Source organism: Scyliorhinus canicula, chromosome 23 (assembly GCF_902713615.1).
Source record: "Scyliorhinus canicula chromosome 23, sScyCan1.1, whole genome shotgun sequence".
Lineage (NCBI taxonomy): Eukaryota > Metazoa > Chordata > Chondrichthyes > Carcharhiniformes > Scyliorhinidae > Scyliorhinus > Scyliorhinus canicula.
In genome coordinates, this window is record NC_052168.1 from 17,274,568 (window position 1) to 17,291,356 (window position 16,789).

The following is a 16,789-nucleotide window of genomic DNA, read 5'->3' on the forward strand; positions in this document are numbered from 1 at the left end:
GTTTAATGTTTAATGGGCAGCACGGTAGCATGGTGGTTAGAATAAATGCTTCACAGCTCCAGGGTCCCAGGTTCAATTCCCAGCTGGGTCACTGTCTGTGTGGAGTCTGCACGTCCTCCCCGTGTGTGCGTGGGTTTCCTCAGGGTGCTCCGGTTTCCTCCCACAGTGCAAAGATGTGCGGGTTAGGTGGATTGGCCATGCTAAATTGCCCGTAGTGTCCTAAAAAGTAAGGGGTTGGGTTGGGTTACGGGTATAGGGTGGATACGTGGGTTTGAGTAGGGTGATCATTGCTCGGCACAACATCGAGGGCCGAAGGGCCTGTTCTGTGCTGTACTGTTCTATGTTCTATGTTCTTTCAACAATTTTAAAGTAATTCCCACTACTATTGCATGGCTCCTGAGGAATGTACATAGCGTGGGCAGCGATGGAGGATACATGTAATGTTGGTCTCCCGTAATTAGCTCTTTCTAATTTCATCCCATTCGATGAAAGTAATGACTCTGATCATCCGTATGTTTGCTATTGCCCCTTGGGTTAAAGGACTCAGCACCTCCTTCCCCATCTGCACTTAGTTCCCACTCTCACTAAATTCCTGCAGCTGCACAATGTAGCACGTCACCCTGTTTAACTTCCTCCACCCCTACGCTCATGTCTCTGGAACGAGGCTTTTACCCCCGATCACCTGACTCAAAAGGCCAGAGTTGGAGCACTGACCCACAGCTGGTGCTCTATACAGCTGGGTGGAGCGGTAGCACAGTGGTTAGCACTGTTGCTTCACAGCGCCAAGGTCCCAGGTTCGATTCCTGGCTTGGGTTACTGTCTGTGCGGAGTCTGCACGTTCTCCCCGTGTCTGCGTGGGTTTCCTCCGGTTTCCTCTCAAGTCTCGAAAGACGTGCTTGTTAGGTGAATTCTCCCTCTGTGTACCTGAACAGGTGCCGGAATGTGGCGGCGAGGGGCTTTTCACAGTAACTTCATTGCAGTGCTAATGTAAACCTACCTGTGACACTAATAAAAATCATTATTTACGGATAGTGTGTGCAGCTTGGGGGCTCACCTATTTATAAGACCTGCAGGTAAAGTGTTTGTGGCATGGGCTGATGGTGTGGACAAGGCGATGGCTTACTCCCATGTACTGAGGCGTTTGTTATATTTCCACAGATGGAGCTGAACCAAATTCCAGGAGGATTCTGGGAGTCCCGCTCCCTGAAGATCCTCAGCAGCGGCTACGGTGGCAAGCACATCTCGAGTTCACGCACAACCACGACGTCGGCGATTTGACGTGGGATAAAATTGATGTCCTGTTGCCGCGCTCTCAGAAACTGCGAACCCTCGTCCTTGCTGGAATCCCCCACACCCTGAGGCCCCAGGTCACTTGCTCGGACTCTCTTCTTTTTCTCTCTCCCAGTTTCCTATTCCTCATGAAATATATTCAGACGAGTCTTTAACCTGCCCTTCCAACTCTTGTCTCTTGCAAACCAATGTTCCGGGTTTAACTTTTCCTGTTCCGCTGCGCCAAAGGTGCCGAGTGCCATCCCATCCAAGTAGAAATGTTCTCGGGGCGTGGGTGACGGCATTTGTTGCTCCCCGCGAGTTTCCTGAGAAGCTGTGTTGCGCCGTCTCCAACTGCTGCGAATCCTATGCTAAGTCCCCTCCTCCGATGGGAATTTCAGACTCACGACGCAGTGATAATGAAGCAACAGTGATGCCTTCACGTTTGAAAACCTTGCCAAGAGGGTTGTTTGGAGTGTTAATGACGATTGCTTTCGTACGTTAGGTGAATTTATTTGCTAGTTCGACAGGATCCAATACCCAGTTCAAGATGGTGTGTGGCTTGGAGGGAGATTGACAGACACTTGGTTCAGGGTGGTGCTGGTGTTCCCATGATGTGTTGTTCTTGTTCTTATCGGTAGTAAAGGCCGTGGGGGGTGGGGGTTCTCTCAAAGTGACTTGACTGAGTTGCTGTTGGGCTCTGTGGCTTGTGCATTATACAGTCACATGCAGTGTGATGGAGAGTGTGGGTATTGAATTCGTTGAGTGGGGACCCTGGTCGCTGCTCTATCCTGGATAATGTCAACCTTCTTAACCGTGGCTATATTGATGCAAACAAAGTATTGCATCAATAAGACTTTAGAAGGTGGGTAAGGGCGGCACGGTAGCACAGTGGTCAACACTGTTGCTTCACAGCGCCAGGGCCCCAGGTTCGATTCCTGGCTTGGGTCACTGTGTGGAGTCTGCACGTTCTCCCCGTGTCTGCGTGGGTTTCCTCCGGGCGCTCCGGTTTCCTCCCATAAGTCCCAAAAGACGTGCTTATTAGGTGAATTGGACATTCTGAATTCTCCCTCGGTGTACCCGAACAGGCGCCGGAGTGTGGCGACTGGGGAATTTTCACAGTAACTTCATTGCAGTATTGATGTAAGCCTAATTGTGACGATAATAAAGATTATTATATTGTTAAGGGGCCAGAAGGTGAACCCCTCATCACAAAGTATCAAGCCCCTTGTCGAACGTCCCTTGCAGTTAGGTTGTTATGGTGGTTTCCGGTTAAGCTTCTGTTTAATTCTGATGACAGGTTGATCCCCAGAATGTTGACCTATAAAGAACGTGCTTTTGAAGGTCAAGGGTGATGGATGGGCTTTCTCATGGTTGGAATTGTCATGACCTGGTATTATTGTGGTGGGAGAGCTGCCATTTGCCAACCCAATTGGATGTTATCCAGGGGGGGATGGTGGTATACTGGGTAATCTAGACCAGTAATCCAGAGGGCCAGGCTCATGCTTTTTTTCCCCATAAATTTACAGTACCCAATTCATTTTCCAATTAAGGGGCAATTTAGCGTGGCCAATCCACCTACCCTGCACATCTTTGGGTTGTGGGGGCGAAACCCACGCAAACACGGGGAGAATGTGCAAACTCCACACGGACAGTGACCCAGAGCCAGGATCGAACCTGGGACCTCGGTGCCGTGAGTCAGCAGCACTAACCACTGCGCCACCGTGCTGCCCTTCAGGCTAGTACTCTGGGGACACTGGTTCAAATCCCACCACTGGAGCTGGTGGATATGAAATACAAACAACAGTCTCAGTACCGTGAAACATCAGCAGTAATGGTTTAAAAACCCCACCTGGTTCACTAATGCCCCTTGAGTGAAGGAACTCCGCCGCCTTTACCCAGTCTGGCCTACATGTGACTCCAGACCCACAGCCATTTTCGTGACCCTTAACCCGCCTCCCAAATGACCCAGCAAGCGACTCCGTTCAATTAGGCAATTAGGGGTGGGCCAGGATGTAAGGATAAACCCAGCAACTACAGGCCAGTCGGTTTAACCTCAGTGGTGGGAAAGCTTTAGAAACGAGAATTGGGGACAAGATTGACAGTCACTGGGACCAATGTGGATTAATTAAGGAAAGACAGCGCGGATTTGTTACGACAAATTGTGTTTTAATTAACTTGGCTGAGATTTTTGATGAGGTAGTAAAACAAATTGATGTGGGCAATGTGGTTAATATGGTGCAGACGGACCTCCAAAAGGCATTTGATAAAGTGCCAAATAACAGACTTGTCAGCCATGTTAAAACCCATGGAATAAAATGGACAGAGGCAGCATAAATATGAGGTTAATTGAAACAGTTGGAGGAGGGTGGAGCTTCATGGCTGCTACCAGGATCGCTGCTTTTCTCGATAAATATGAATGACTTGGACTTGTGTGTACAATTTCAAATATCACAAATGTGTTGTGAACTGCAAGGATAGTGATAAGCATCAAGAAGACACGGGCAGACTAGAGGAATGGGCGGACACACAGCGGATGAGATTTAAGTGCAAAGACCTGAAGTGATTCATTTTGGTGGGAAAAACGAGGAGAGGTGATAGAAAATAAAAGGTACAGTTCTGCGGGGGCAGAAGGACAGAGAGCACAAATCATTGAATGAGGGTCTAGACTGGTGCAGGTTGGAGGTGATTGGAGGGTGCAGGTTGGAGGTGATTGGAGGGTGCAGGTTGGAGGGTGCAGATTATGGTGATTTAAGGTAATTAGAGGGTGCATATTATGGTGATTTAAAGATAATTGGAGGGTGCAGATTATGGTGATTTAGGGTAATTCGAGGGTGCAGATTATGGTGATTTAAGGTAATTAGAGGGTGCAGATTATGGTGATTTAAGGTAATTAGAGGGTACAGATTATGGTGATTTAAAGATAATTGGAGGGTGCAGATTATGGTGATTTAAGGTAATTGGAGGGTGCAGATTATGGTGATTTAAGGTAATTGGAGGTTGCAGATTATGGTGATTTAAGGTAATTGGAGGGTGCAGATTATGGTAATTTAAGGTAATTAGAGGGTGCAGATTATGGTGATTTAGGGTAATTTGAGGGTGCATATTATGGTGATTTATGATAATTGGAGGGTGCAGATTATGGTGATTTAAGGTAATTGGAGGGTGCATATTATGGTGATTTAAGGTAATTGGAGGGTGCATATTATGGTGATTTAGAGTAATTGGAGGGTGCAGATTATGGTGATTTAGAGTAATTCGAGGGTGCATATTATGGTGATTTACGGTAATTGGAGAGTGCAGACTATGGTGATTTAGGGTAATTGGAAGGTCCCAATTATGATGATTTAAGGTAATTGGAGGGTGCAGATTATGGTGATTGGCACAAGAATCGAGAGGCAACATGAGGAAAAATGTTTCACACAGCATGTGGTCAGAATTTAAAATGTCCAAAACTCTGGAATTCTATCTCCAACCCTCTCGGCCTCCATCTCCGATCCTCTCTGTCTCTCTCTCTCCGATCCTCTCTGTCTCTCTCTCTCCGATTCTCTCTGTCTCTCTCTCTCCGATCCTCTCTGTCTCTCTCTTTCCGATCCTCTCTGTCTCTCTCTTTCCGATCCTCTCTGCCTCTCTCTCTGATCCTCTCTGTCTCTCTCTCTCCGATCCTCTCTGTCTCTCTCTCTCTCCGATCCTCTCTGTCTCTCTCTCTCTCCGATCCTCTCTGTCTCTCTCTCTCTCCGATCCTCTCTGCCTCTCTCTCCGAACCTCTGTCTCTCTCGCCGATCCTCTGTGTCTCTCTCTCTCCGATCCTCTCTGTCTCTCTCTCTCCGATCCTCTCTGTCTCTCTCTCCGATCCCCTCTGTCTCTCTCTCTCTCCGATCCTCTCTGTCTCTCTCTCTCTCCGATCCTCTCTGTCTCTCTCTCTCTCCGATCCTCTCTCTCTCTCCGATCCTCTCTGTCTCTCTCTCCGATCCCCTGTCTCTCTCTCAGATCCTCTCTGTCTCTCTCTCCGATGCTCTCGGCCTCTATCTCCGATCCTCTGGGCCTCTATCTCCGATCCTCTGGGCCTCTATCTCCGATCCTCTGGGCCTCTGTCTCCGATCCCCTGGGCCTCTATCTCCGATCCTCTGGGCCTCTATCTCCGATCCTCTGGGCCTCTATCTCCGATCCTCTGGGCCTCTATCTCCGATCCTCTGGGCCTCTATCTCCGATCCTCTGGGCCTCTATCTCCGATCCTCTGGGCCTCTATCTCCGATCCTCTGGGCCTCTATCTCCGATCCTCTGGGCCTCTATCTCCGATCCTCTGGGCCTCTCTCTCCGATCCTCTCTGTCTCTCTCTCTCCGATCCTCTCTGTCTCTCTCTCTCCGATCCTCTCTGTCTCTCTCTCCGATCCCCTCTGTCTCTCTCTCTCTCCGATCCTCTCTGTCTCTCTCTCTCTCCGATCCTCTCTGTCTCTCTCTCTCTCCGATCCTCTCTGTCTCTCTCTCTCTCCGATCCTCTCTGTCTCTCTCTCTCTCCGATCCTCTCTCTCTCTCCGATCCTCTCTGTCTCTCTCTCCGATCCCATGTCTCTCTCTCTCTCCGATCCTCTCTGTCTCTCTCTCTCTCCGATCCTCTCTGTCTCTCTCTCTCTCCGATCCTCTCTCTCTCTCAGATCCTCTCTGTCTCTCTCTCCGATGCTCTCGGCCTCTATCTCCGATCCTCTGGGCCTCTATCTCCGATCCTCTGGGCCTCTATCTCTGGGCCTCTATCTCCGATCCTCTGGGCCTCTGTCTCCGATCCTCTGGGCCTCTGTCTCCGATCCTCTGGGCCTCTGTCTCCGATCCTCTGGGCCTCTGTCTCCGATCCTCTGGGCCTCTATCTCCGATCCTCTGGGCCTCTATCTCCGATCCTCTGGGCCTCTGTCTCCGATCCTCTGGGCCTCTGTCTCCGATCCTCTGGGCCTCTGTCTCCGATCCTCTGGGCCTCTGTCTCCGATCCTCTGGGCCTCTGTCTCCGATCCTCTGGGCCTCTGTCTCCGATCCTCTGGGCCTCTGTCTCCGATCCTCTGGGCCTCTGTCTCCGATCCTCTGGGCCTCTGTCTCCGATCCTCTGGGCCTCTGTCTCCGATCCTCTGGGCCTCTGTCTCCGATCCTCTGGGCCTCTGTCTCCGATCCTCTGGGCCTCTGTCTCCGATCCTCTGGGCCTCTGTCTCCGATCCTCTGGGCCTCTGTCTCCGATCCTCTGGGCCTCTGTCTCCGATCCTCTGGGCCTCTGTCTCCGATCCTCTGGGCCTCTGTCTCCGATCCTCTGGGCCTCTGTCTCCGATCCTCTGGGCCTCTGTCTCCGATCCTCTGGGCCTCTGTCTCCGATCCTCTGGGCCTCTGTCTCCGATCCTCTGGGCCTCTGTCTCCGATCCTCTGGGCCTCTGTCTCCGATCCTCTGGGCCTCTGTCTCCGATCCTCTGGGCCTCTGTCTCCGATCCTCTGGGCCTCTGTCTCCGATCCTCTGGGCCTCTGTCTCCGATCCTCTGGGCCTCTGTCTCCGATCCTCTGGGCCTCTGTCTCCGATCCTCTGGGCCTCTGTCTCCGATCCTCTGGGCCTCTGTCTCCGATCCTCTGGGCCTCTGTCTCCGATCCTCTGGGCCTCTGTCTCCGATCCTCTGGGCCTCTGTCTCCGATCCTCTGGGCCTCTGTCTCCGATCCTCTGGGCCTCTGTCTCCGATCCTCTGGGCCTCTGTCTCCGATCCTCTGGGCCTCTGTCTCCGATCCTCTGGGCCTCTGTCTCCGATCCTCTGGGCCTCTGTCTCCGATCCTCTGGGCCTCTGTCTCCGATCCTCTGGGCCTCTGTCTCCGATCCTCTGGGCCTCTGTCTCCGATCCTCTGGGCCTCTGTCTCCGATCCTCTGGGCCTCTGTCTCCGATCCTCTGGGCCTCTGTCTCCGATCCTCTGGGCCTCTGTCTCCGATCCTCTGGGCCTCTGTCTCCGATCCTCTGGGCCTCTGTCTCCGATCCTCTGGGCCTCTGTCTCCGATCCTCTGGGCCTCTGTCTCCGATCCTCTGGGCCTCTGTCTCCGATCCTCTGGGCCTCTGTCTCCGATCCTCTGGGCCTCTGTCTCCGATCCTCTGGGCCTCTGTCTCCGATCCTCTGGGCCTCTGTCTCCGATCCTCTGGGCCTCTGTCTCCGATCCTCTGGGCCTCTGTCTCCGATCCTCTGGGCCTCTGTCTCCGATCCTCTGGGCCTCTGTCTCCGATCCTCTGGGCCTCTGTCTCCGATCCTCTGGGCCTCTGTCTCCGATCCTCTGGGCCTCTGTCTCCGATCCTCTGGGCCTCTGTCTCCGATCCTCTGGGCCTCTGTCTCCGATCCTCTGGGCCTCTGTCTCCGATCCTCTGGGCCTCTGTCTCCGATCCTCTGGGCCTCTGTCTCCGATCCTCTGGGCCTCTGTCTCCGATCCTCTGGGCCTCTGTCTCCGATCCTCTGGGCCTCTGTCTCCGATCCTCTGGGCCTCTGTCTCCGATCCTCTGGGCCTCTGTCTCCGATCCTCTGGGCCTCTGTCTCCGATCCTCTGGGCCTCTGTCTCCGATCCTCTGGGCCTCTGTCTCCGATCCTCTGGGCCTCTGTCTCCGATCCTCTGGGCCTCTGTCTCCGATCCTCTGGGCCTCTGTCTCCGATCCTCTGGGCCTCTGTCTCCGATCCTCTGGGCCTCTGTCTCCGATCCTCTGGGCCTCTGTCTCCGATCCTCTGGGCCTCTGTCTCCGATCCTCTGGGCCTCTGTCTCCGATCCTCTGGGCCTCTGTCTCCGATCCTCTGGGCCTCTGTCTCCGATCCTCTGGGCCTCTGTCTCCGATCCTCTGGGCCTCTGTCTCCGATCCTCTGGGCCTCTGTCTCCGATCCTCTGGGCCTCTGTCTCCGATCCTCTGGGCCTCTGTCTCCGATCCTCTGGGCCTCTGTCTCCGATCCTCTGGGCCTCTGTCTCCGATCCTCTGGGCCTCTGTCTCCGATCCTCTGGGCCTCTGTCTCCGATCCTCTGGGCCTCTGTCTCCGATCCTCTGGGCCTCTGTCTCCGATCCTCTGGGCCTCTGTCTCCGATCCTCTGGGCCTCTGTCTCCGATCCTCTGGGCCTCTGTCTCCGATCCTCTGGGCCTCTGTCTCCGATCCTCTGGGCCTCTGTCTCCGATCCTCTGGGCCTCTGTCTCCGATCCTCTGGGCCTCTGTCTCCGATCCCCTGGGCCTCTGTCTCCGATCCCCTGGGCCTCTGTCTCCGATCCCCTGGGCCTCTGTCTCCGATCCCCTGGGCCTCTGTCTCCGATCCCCTGGGCCTCTGTCTCCGATCCCCTGGGCCTCTGTCTCCGATCCCCTGGGCCTCTGTCTCCGATCCCCTGGGCCTCTGTCTCCGATCCCCTGGGCCTCTGTCTCCGATCCCCTGGGCCTCTGGTCTCCGATCCCCTGGGCCTCTGTCTCCGATCCCCTGGGCCTCTGTCTCCGATCCCCTGGGCCTCTGTCTCCGATCCCCTGGGCCTCTGTCTCCGATCCCCTGGGCCTCTGTCTCCGATCCCCTGGGCCTCTGTCTCCGATCCCCTGGGCCTCTGTCTCCGATCCCCTGGGCCTCTGTCTCCGATCCCTGGGCCTCTGTCTCCGATCCCTGGGCCTCTGTCTCCGATCCCCTGGGCCTCTGTCTCCGATCCCTGGCCTCTGTCTCCGATCCCCTGGGCCTCTGTCTCCGATCCCCTGGGCCTCTGTCTCCGATCCCCTGGGCCTCTGTCTCCGATCCCCTGGCCTCTGTCTCCGATCCCCTGGGCCTCTGTCTCCGATCCCCTGGGCCTCTGTCTCCGATCCCCTGGGCCTCTGTCTCCGATCCCCTGGGCCTCTGTCTCCGATCCCCTGGGCCTCTGTCTCCGATCCCCTGGGCCTCTGTCTCCGATCCCCTGGGCCTCTGTCTCCGATCCCCTGGGCCTCTGTCTCCGATCCCCTGGGCCTCTGTCTCCGATCCCCTGGGCCTCTGTCTCCGATCCCCTGGGCCTCTGTCTCCGATCCCCTGGGCCTCTGTCTCCGATCCCCTGGGCCTCTGTCTCCGATCCCCTGGGCCTCTGTCTCCGATCCCCTGGGCCTCTGTCTCCGATCCCCTGGGCCTCTGTCTCCGATCCCCTGGGCCTCTGTCTCCGATCCCCTGGGCCTCTGTCTCCGATCCCCTGGCCTCTGTCTCCGATCCCCTGGGCCTCTGTCTCCGATCCCCTGGGCCTCTGTCTCCGATCCCCTGGCCTCTGTCTCCGATCCCCTGGGCCTCTGTCTCCGATCCCCTGGCCTCTGTCTCCGATCCCCTGGGCCCTGCCGACCCCTGGCCTCTGTCTCCGATCCCCTGGGCCTCTGTCTCCGATCCCCTGGGCCTCTGTCTCCGATCCCCTGGGCCTCTGTCTCCGATCCCCTGGGCCTCTGTCTCCGATCCCCTGGGCCTCTGTCTCCGATCCCCTGGGCCTCTGTCTCCGATCCCCTGGGCCTCTGTCTCCGATCCCCTGGGCCTCTGTCTCCGATCCCCTGGGCCTCTGTCTCCGATCCCCTGGGCCTCTGTCTCCGATCCCCTGGGCCTCTGTCTCCGATCCCCTGGGCCTCTGTCTCCGATCCCCTGGGCCTCTGTCTCCGATCCCCTGGGCCTCTGTCTCCGATCCCCTGGGCCTCTGTCTCCGATCCCCTGGGCCTCTGTCTCCGATCCCCTGGGCCTCTGTCTCCGATCCCCTGGGCCTCTGTCTCCGATCCCCTGGGCCTCTGTCTCCGATCCCCTGGGCCTCTGTCCCCGATCCCCTGGGCCTCTGTCTCCGATCCCCTGGGCCTCTGTCTCCGATCCCCTGGGCCGCTGTCTCCGATCCCCTGGGCCTCTGTCTCCGATCCCCTGGGCCTCTGTCTCCGATCCCCTGGGCCTCTGTCTCCGATCCCCTGGGCCTCTGTCTCCGATCCCCTGGGCCTCTGTCTCCGATCCCCTGGGCCTCTGTCTCCGATCCCCTGGGCCTCTGTCTCCGATCCCCTGGGCCTCTGTCTCCGATCCCCTGGGCCTCTGTCTCCGATCCCCTGGGCCTCTGTCTCCGATCCCCTGGGCCTCTGTCTCCGATCCCCTGGGCCTCTGTCTCCGATCCCCTGGGCCTCTGTCTCCGATCCCCTGGGCCTCTGTCTCCGATCCCCTGGGCCTCTGTCTCCGATCCCCTGGGCCTCTGTCTCCGATCCCCTGGGCCTCTGTCTCCGATCCCCTGGGCCTCTGTCTCCGATCCCCTGGGCCTCTGTCTCCGATCCCCTGGGCCTCTGTCTCCGATCCCCTGGGCCTCTGTCTCCGATCCCCTGGGCCTCTGTCTCCGATCCCCTGGGCCTCTGTCTCCGATCCCCTGGGCCTCTGTCTCCGATCCCCTGGGCCTCTGTCTCCGATCCCCTGGGCCTCTGTCTCCGATCCCCTGGGCCTCTGTCTCCGATCCCCTGGGCCTCTGTCTCCGATCCCCTGGGCCTCTGTCTCCGATCCCCTGGGCCTCTGTCTCCGATCCCCTGGGCCTCTGTCTCCGATCCCCTGGGCCTCTGTCTCCGATCCCCTGGGCCTCTGTCTCCGATCCCCTGGGCCTCTGTCTCCGATCCCCTGGGGCCTCTGTCTCCGATCCCCTGGGCCTCTGTCTCCGATCCCCTGGCCTCTGTCTCCGATCCCCTGGGCCTCTGTCTCCGATCCCCTGGGCCTCTGTCTCCGATCCCCTGGGCCTCTGTCTCCGATCCCCTGGGCCTCTGTCTCCGATCCCCTGGGCCTCTGTCTCCGATCCCCTGGGCCTCTGTCTCCGATCCCCTGGGCCTCTGTCTCCGATCCCCTGGGCCTCTGTCTCCGATCCCCTGGGCCTCTGTCTCCGATCCCCTGGGCCCTCTGTCTCCGATCCCCTGGGCCTCTGTCTCCGATCCCCTGGGCCTCTGTCTCCGATCCCCTGGGCCTCTGTCTCCGATCCCCTGGGCCTCTGTCTCCGATCCCCTGGCCTCTTCTCCGATCCCCTGGGCCTCTGTCTCCGATCCCCTGGGCCTCTGTCTCCGATCCCCTGGGCCTCTGTCTCCGATCCCCTGGGCCTCTGTCTCCGATCCCCTGGGGCCTCTGTCTCCGATCCCCTGGGCCTCTGTCTCCGATCCCCTGGGCCTCTGTCTCCGATCCCCTGGGCCTCTGTCTCCGATCCCCTGGGCCTCTGTCTCCGATCCCTGGCCTCTGTCTCCGATCCCCTGGGCCTCTGTCTCCGATCCCCTGGGCCTCTGTCTCCGATCCCCTGGGCCTCTGTCTCCGATCCCCTGGGCCTCTGTCTCCGATCCCCTGGGCCTCTGTCTCCGATCCCCTGGGCCTCTGTCTCCGATCCCTGGGCCTCTGTCTCCGATCCCTGGGCCTCTGTCTCCGATCCCCTGGGCCTCTGTCTCCGATCCCCTGGGCCTCTGTCTCCGATCCCCTGGGCCTCTGTCTCCGATCCCCTGGCCTCTGTCTCCGATTCCCTGGGCCTCTGTCTCCGATCCCCTGGGCCTCTGTCTCCGATCCTCTGGGCCTCTGTCTCCGATCCCCTGGGCCTCTGTCTCCGATCCCTGGGCCTCTGTCTCCGATCCCTGGGCTCTGTCTCCGATCCCCTGGGCCTCTGTCCTCCGATCCCCTGGGCCTCTGTCTCCGATCCCCTGGGCCTCTGTCTCCGATCCCCTGGGCCTCTGTCTCCGATCCCCTGGGCCTCTGTCTCCGATCCCCTGGGCCTCTGTCTCCGATCCCCTGGGCCTCTGTCTCCGATCCCCTGGGCCTCTGTCTCCGATCCCCTGGGCCTCTGTCTCCGATCCCCTGGGCCTCTGTCTCCGATCCCCTGGGCCTCTGTCTCCGATCCCCTGGGCCTCTGTCTCCGATCCCCTGGGCCTCTGTCTCCGATCCCCTGGGCCTCTGTCTCCGATCCCCTGGGCCTCTGTCTCCGATCCCCTGGGCCTCTGTCTCCGATCCCCTGGGCCTCTGTCTCCGATCCCCTGGGCCTCTGTCTCCGATCCCCTGGGCCTCTGTCTCCGATCCCCTGGGCCTCTGTCTCCGATCCCCTGGGCCTCTGTCTCCGATCCCCTGGGCCTCTGTCTCCGATCCCCTGGGCCTCTGTCTCCGATCCCCTGGGCCTCTGTCTCCGATCCCCTGGGCCTCTGTCTCCGATCCCCTGGGCCTCTGTCTCCGATCCCCTGGGCCTCTGTCTCCGATCCCCTGGGCCTCTGTCTCCGATCCCCTGGGCTTCTGTCTCCGATCCCCTGGGCCTCTGTCTCCGATCCCCTGGGCCTCTGTCTCCGATCCCCTGGGCCTCTGTCTCCGATCCCCTGGGCCTCTGTCTCCGATCCCCTGGGCCTCTGTCTCCGATCCCCTGGGCCTCTGTCTCCGATCCCCTGGGCCTCTGTCTCCGATCCCCTGGGCCTCTGTCTCCGATCCCCTGGGCCTCTGTCTCCGATCCCCTGGGCCTCTGTCTCCGATCCCCTGGGCCTCTGTCTCCGATCCCCTGGGCCTCTGTCCTCCGATCCCCTGGGCCTCTGTCTCCGATCCCCTGGGCCTCTGTCTCCGATCCCCTGGGCCTCTGTCTCCGATCCCCTGGGCCTCTGTCTCCGATCCCCTGGGCCTCTGTCTCCGATCCCCTGGGCCTCTGTCTCCGATCCCCTGGGCCTCTGTCTCCGATCCCCTGGGCCTCTGTCTCCGATCCCCTGGGCCTCTGTCTCCGATCCCCTGGGCCTCTGTCTCCGATCCCTGGGCCTCTGTCTCCGATCCCCTGGGCCTCTGTCTCCGATCCCCTGGGCCTCTGTCTCCGATCCCCTGGGCCTCTGTCTCCGATCCCCTGGGCCTCTGTCTCCGATCCCCTGGGCCTCTGTCTCCGATCCCCTGGGCCTCTGTCTCCGATCCCCTGGGCCTCTGTCTCCGATCCCCTGGGCCTCTGTCTCCGATCCCCTGGGCCTCTGTCTCCGATCCCCTGGGCCTCTGTCTCCGATCCCCTGGGCCTCTGTCTCCGATCCCCTGGGCCTCTGTCTCCGATCCCCTGGGCCTCTGTCTCCGATCCCCTGGGCCTCTGTCTCCGATCCCCTGGGCCTCTGTCTCCGATCCCCTGGGCCTCTGTCTCCGATCCCCTGGGCCTCTGTCTCCGATCCTCTGGGCCTCTATCTCCGATCCTCTGGGCCTCTATCTCCGATCCTCTCGGCCTCTATCTCCGATCCTCTCGGCCTCTATACCTTGCTTTTCCCTCTTTGAGACTAACATTTGGGTCATCTGCCATAGCATTGCCTTCTGTGGCTCGGTGACTAATGATGCTCCTGTGATGCACCTTGAGATATTTTATTAAGTTAGAGGAACTATATAAATGTACGTTGTTACACTGCCCGAGAGGGTGACTGTTGCTGATTCAACAGCAGCTCCCAAGAGGGAATTGAATAAATACTTGGAATGGGAAAAGCTGAGGGAAATGGAGAAAAGAGCGGGCAAATAGGACTAACTTGAGTTGCTCTTAGAAACGCTAGCATAGACTTGATGGGCTGAATAGCCTCCTGTGTGCTGTACCAAGATTTGCCGACCATTTCCTGTCGGCAGGGTTTCCCGGTCCCGCGGGAATTTGTGCTTTATTTCCCATTACTAAATACAGCAGTGAATCCTCTCTGGTGCAACTTTCACACTGGGTTAGAAAGAACACCTGTCGAGGGGCTGGTTTAGCTCACTGGGCTAAATCGCTGGCTTTGAAATTCCCGTACCAGCCTCCCCGGACAGGCGTCGGAATGTGGCGACTAGGGGCTTTTCACAGTAACCTCATTGAAGCCTACTTGTGACAATAAGCGATTTTCATTTTTAATTTTCATTGTAAGAACTCCCATTCCCTTATCCCTCTTATCACCCCCCATTTTTATCCCATTCGGATCAGGACAGTTGAAATCGGCCATGATAAATTTTTTTTTTTTAATTTGTCAGCGTATTTCTTCCACTTGTGCCCCTGTTAGTGTGATTGATCTTATTACTGTTTAACTCTTATTGTTTAACTGTCTTGCTGATGGCTAAGTCACTTTTCCCTGCTGTCGTGATCTCTAATAAGTGCGGCTACTCTACTTTAATCCACTTCCCCTTTTCCTACTCTCTTTCCTAAATAATGCAACGTTTAATCTCTGGTCTTGATTGTTCTGTAACCAGGTTCAGTAATCCCTGCTACATCTGCTTCTTCACAGCGTATTATTCTTTTTTCTATTCGTTCATGGGATATGGGCATCGCTGGCAGGCTGGGCCAGCATACGTTGCCCATCCCTAATTGCCCTTGAACAGGGGGGGCTCGCTAGGCCATTTCAGGGGGCATTTAAAAGCCAATCGCGTTGCTGTGAATCTGGAGTCACATATCGGCCGGGCCAGCTTTTATTAAGTTAAACGGACGCTATGAATGTAAGTTATTGCACTGGCAAATTTCCTTCCCCAAAGGATACACACGAACCAGGTGGGTTTTTACGACAATAAGCATCATCAGACTTTATAATTCCATTGACGGCGCCGAGGACCCGGGTTCGATCCCGGCCCCGGGTCACTGTCCGTGGTGGAGTTCTCACATTCTCCCCGTGTCTGCGAGGGTCTCACCTCCACAACACGAAAAGATGTGCAGGGTAGGTGGATTGGCCAAGCTAAATTGCCCCTAAATTGGAAAGACAATTGGGGACTCTAAATTTTTATTTTTAAACTTGATAATTCCAGGTTTCTATTAAATTCAAATTCACCCCCTGCTGCGGTGGGATTCGGGAACCTTGTCCCCAGAGCATTATCCTGGGTCACTGATTTGCTCGTCCAGTGACAAAACCACTACTTCCGCCTCCTCCTCTTGTTGCCTCCAATCCTCCTTGTTTTATCGCAGACTCTGTGCCCATTGCCTGTACAGTTTCATAGAACATAGATAGAACATAGAACAGTACAGCACAGAACAGGCCCTTCGGCCCTCGATGTTGTGCCGAGCAATGATCACCCTACTTAAACCCGTATACCCGGTAACCCAACAATCCCCCCATTAACCTTAATACTACTGGCAATTTAGCATGGCCAATCCACCTACCCCGCACAGTCTTTGGACTGTGGGAGGAAACCGGAGCACCCGGAGGAAACCCACGCACAAACGGGGAGGACGTGCAGACTCCACACAGACAGTGACCCAGCCGGGAATCGAACCTGTGACCACTGTAGCTGTGAACATTCCTAGCTTCCTATTAATAGCAGTTCCTGCTTTTTTGAAGCAATCCCTTTTGCAGTCCTATGCCTCTGTTTAGTCCCTGGCTCTACCTTGGGTTTAGTCTGTTCAATGATCACCTTTGCTGTTTTGTTAATATTTAGGCTTGTTTAATTTCTTCCAAGTACCTCTCCCCAGCCATGCTAATTTAATCTGGCTCTGTGGCTCTCCTTTTGCCCCCGTGTTGCCGACATTCTCCTTACTCATTCAATCTCTCTCCAGATCTGGATGCGGTTGTCGGGTGCTCTGCAGAAGAAGCGGAATACAGAAACCTCGTACCGTGACATCGCCAGAAACAGCTCCAATGATGGTAGCATTGCAGCTAAACAGGTGAGGGAATTAAAGTGGCTGGTATAAAACAGCTTGCATATTATAAAATGCGGCACAATACAATAAAAATGTATAGCAACGCGTTGAAGGAGATAACCGGGGAGGTGATGGGCAGCATGGCGGCGCAGTGGTTAGCACTGCTGCCTCATGGCACCGAGGACCCAGGTTCAATCCCGGCCTCATGTCACCGTCCATGTGGAGTTTGCACACTCTCCCCGTGTCTGCGCGGGTCTATCTCCCCTCAATTTAAAGCTATGTCTCCTCGTGTTGGACATCACCATCCGAGGAAAAAGGCTCTCGCTGTCCACCCTATCTAATCCTCTGATCATCTTGTATGCCTCAATTAAGTCACCTCTTGACCTTCTTCACTCTAACGAAAACAGCCACAAGTCCTTCAGCCTTTCCTCATATGATCTTCCCTCCATACCAGGCAACATTCTTGTAAATCTCCTCTGTACCCTTTCCAATGCTTCCACATCCTTCCTATAATGTGGCGACCAGAACTGCACACAATACTCCAAATGCGGCCGCACCAGAGTTTTGTACAACTGCAACATGACCTCATGGCTCCGAAACTCAATTCCTCTACCAATAAAAGCTAACACACCGTTCGCCTTCTTAACAACCCCCTCAACCTGGGTGGCAACTTTCAGGGATCTATGGACATGGACACCGAGATCCCTCTGCTCATCCACACTACCAAGAATCTTACCATTAGCCCAGTACTCTGCCTTCCTGTTATTCCTTCCAAGTTCAATTCCGGCCTTGGGTGCCTGGCTGTGGAGTTTGCACTTTCTCCCCGTGTCTGCGTGGGTTTTCCCCCCGGGTGCTCCGGTTTCCTCCCACAGCCCGAAGGTGTGCCGGTTAGGTGGATTGGCTGTGCTAAATTGCCCCTTAGTGTCCAAAAGGTTAGGTCTGATTAGTGGGTTCCAGGGATAGGATGGAGGTGTGGGCTTGAATGGGGTGCTCTTTCCAAGGGCAAGTGCA

General features: G+C 56.6%; 1 protein-coding gene across 1 annotated transcript in view; it reads left to right on the forward strand.

The window, feature by feature from the left end:
- sgsm3 (small G protein signaling modulator 3) overlaps positions 1–16,789 on the forward strand; it is a 75,275-nt gene that overhangs the window by 12,550 nt on the left and 45,936 nt on the right. Inside the window, exons 3-4 of the mRNA XM_038783820.1 lie at positions 1,159–1,367; positions 15,695–15,802. Of these exons, the coding sequence (XP_038639748.1) occupies positions 15,701–15,802 (102 nt within the window). The 5' untranslated portion in view covers positions 1,159–1,367; positions 15,695–15,700. The remainder of the gene's footprint in view (positions 1–1,158; positions 1,368–15,694; positions 15,803–16,789) is intronic.